The sequence below is a fragment of the Olea europaea genome, unplaced genomic scaffold (assembly GCF_002742605.1).
Source record: "Olea europaea var. sylvestris unplaced genomic scaffold, O_europaea_v1 scaffold1763, whole genome shotgun sequence".
NCBI lineage: Eukaryota > Viridiplantae > Streptophyta > Magnoliopsida > Lamiales > Oleaceae > Olea > Olea europaea.
Window position 1 is genome coordinate 56568 of NW_019235355.1, and position 2832 is coordinate 59399.

Genomic DNA, 2832 nt, shown 5'->3' on the forward strand with positions numbered 1-2832 from the left:
TAAAGAATGGAAGAGAAGAGATGGAATGGAGCGGAGTGGGAGTGTCTGCAATGCTCGGTAAATCTGAGGCAACGACGATGATTGGATGGTACCGAGAATGGTAAAGTGAGGTAGGGAGATGAAAGGTAATTTGTCAGTCACTTGATAAATTGTGACCAATAAATATGTTACGATCGGTTAAGTTGATAATTTGTGATTGATTAATAGGTTATGACATATAAATTTTTTGATTTGTGACTAAATTTGTAATTATAATCAACATTTTGTGTCTTTGTAACCGTAATGTTTTATGTGATTTGTAACTGATATGTCATTGTGATAATAAATTTTATGTTATTATGACCTAAACCTATTTAACTACTAACTAGGATACAAAAAGTTTAGCAGATAGCCACAAATGTGATCATTTATTTTTGAAAGAATTTCTACAATTTTCTTAAATTTGAAAGTTTTGCCTTAAAAATATGCTAATTATGTATTTTTGCTTGGAAATAACTACATTAAACTTATAAATATATAATATTAAACTCAATGATCTCTTAATAGTTTATTTTATGATTCAAACTAGCTAAAAGTTACTAATCAATTATTCCCTTAAATAAGTTCAACATAAAAAAACTGCATTTAACTAGCCTCTCTTTGTGAAGAATTTATAATCTGTTTAACTTATAAATAGATCGTGAATAAGTGAATAGTACTTGTGAGTCCGTTGATATATATGATTGAAATTAAAGTTAGATTATTTCTGAATTTTGCCAAATGGTAATACCTAGACAATGGCCTATAAGTATTTTGGTGTACTTAAATGGTAGTTATATTCCTATGGCATTTTTAATAGATGAACCACATTCTAATTATATTATAAGTTATTAATCTTCATTCATTGTTATATTTATCCTTACTTTTTTATTTGCATTCTTTTCTCATAAAACGTTTTATTAATTAGAGAATCTTATGATCATTTTTGTACAAAACTACATTCAAAACAACAGAAAGATATGTTTCTTAATCGAACATATGAGGGACAATAATTCTTTTTATTTTCACCTGACGAAAATTATAACAGAAATTGTTAATAGGGATAAGATGTGCTAATAAAAGAAGCGTCAATAATAACAATAATATGATAAAAATTATAAGGATATAAATGTAAAAATGAATAGAGGTTAATGAAGTTCCATGTAATCAAACATTTATTTGTCGTGTGCAAATATTTAGCCTTGATTGAGACAAAATTACTTATTATTATGCTACGCTGGCCAAATACTAACGCCGAAATTGGCGCCAAAATCTCAAAATTTTCACTCGGTTTCAGCTGCCCAAATTCGACGGGCAGCTTCATCCTTCTCTCTTCAAATCAGTTGACTGTCTCATTTGAATGTATTTCTCTATACTATATATTTTATTAGACAGCTGACGTCCGCCATTAGGTCAATCTATCTCTCTTTCTTTCTCAAAGACAAAATTTTCTCTCATTTTGCACCTCAAAAAATCACTTTTCCCCTTCTTTCTCAGCTTATAAGAATTTGTACGTAATCAAGCTTATTCTTCTTCTTTTACTGTATTAAACATGATTTACGGAGGCAAAGAATCAGAAGGTAAGAAATGGGTTTTATCCGGGATCGTAATCCGGGCTCCACTAAAATCAATATCCAAAGAGCCTATGAAAGAGGAATCTGAAGAAGATAGTGAATGCACTACTACTCCGACTGCACGAGAATCGAAGATACCGGAGAAATTGCCTTGCCCGCCGGCACCGAGGAAGCGCCGACCAACCGCCATATGTCATTTTAACGGTACTAGGGAATTCTTTAATCCGCCGGAGTTGGAATCGATATTCATCCGCCATACTGAGAGAGCATAAAAATGTCATTTAATGATTTATTTTTGGTTATTTTGATTGTTATAGTGATTAGTATTTTAGGCTAAGTGGGGTAACAGGTCGCAGAAGAAGAAGAAGAAGAGCAATCACTCATTCTTACTACTCAAGAGTCAAGCAAACCCTTTTAGTTGTAATTTCCTAGAAAACCAAGAATTGTTAGCGAGAATGGGATTCCAATTTAACATGCGAATGTGTTGTTTTTCTGATTGAATAGGTGGTAATATCATTTATGAATCGACTGGTGTTCTAAGTTTCATTTGCTTAATTGAAAGTTCAGTTTTTCAATTCTTTCCTATATTGTGCCTTTTAGGCTCTCCTCTGTTGAAACTCACGATACCATTTTTTTTCTCGCCGTTCTAACATTAAAACTACTTTTTTGCAGCTTATTTTAGTATGTGCAATTAGCTTATTGGAGAGTACGTGTATATTTTCCAATTAAGGGATTGTTTGACAAAGCTTGGATAAATATTTGAGTAGATTCTGATAAAAATTAATGAAATGTTTAATTGAAAAGTTGTTAAAATTAATTATTAGTTGTAATCTCAAATTTTAACAACTTTTTAAATAATTTCAAACAAGCGCCAAATTAAAAAGAAGTTGCTTTTAACTTGAGACAAACGTGTCGGAGTTGAATTCACCTGAAAGAAAAGAAAAGTTCAACACAAGAACGAACAAGTCAAAATGTTGACTAGGTTAAACATTGCTATGGTGATGATTACTTAAATTTTGTGAAGATTAAAGTATTGCTATTTGCTAATTCTGAATAAACTAAGGTAAAGTAATGAAGATTTTATGCATAATCAAAGTGATTTGTTTAAAAGGTGATAAGGGGAAGTTCACCAAATGCAATGGCTTCTTTAGTATAAAAGAAAGTTATATAGGGATTAGCATTCAATAACAAAGCCATTTTTAATGCTAGCCGAATTTAAAGTTTTTGTCAGATTCTTGTC

At 31.0% G+C, this 2832-nt stretch overlaps 1 protein-coding gene across 1 annotated transcript; it reads left to right on the forward strand.

Moving 5' to 3' along the window:
- The first annotated feature begins 1406 nt into the window (after positions 1 to 1406).
- On the forward strand, positions 1407 to 2117 carry LOC111378061 (cyclin-dependent protein kinase inhibitor SMR6-like). Its single transcript, XM_023001230.1, has one exon. It carries the CDS (start codon positions 1571 to 1573, stop codon positions 1862 to 1864), a length of 294 nt encoding a protein of 97 aa, XP_022856998.1. The 5' UTR covers positions 1407 to 1570; the 3' UTR covers positions 1865 to 2117.
- Positions 2118 to 2832: the final 715 nt, after the last annotated feature.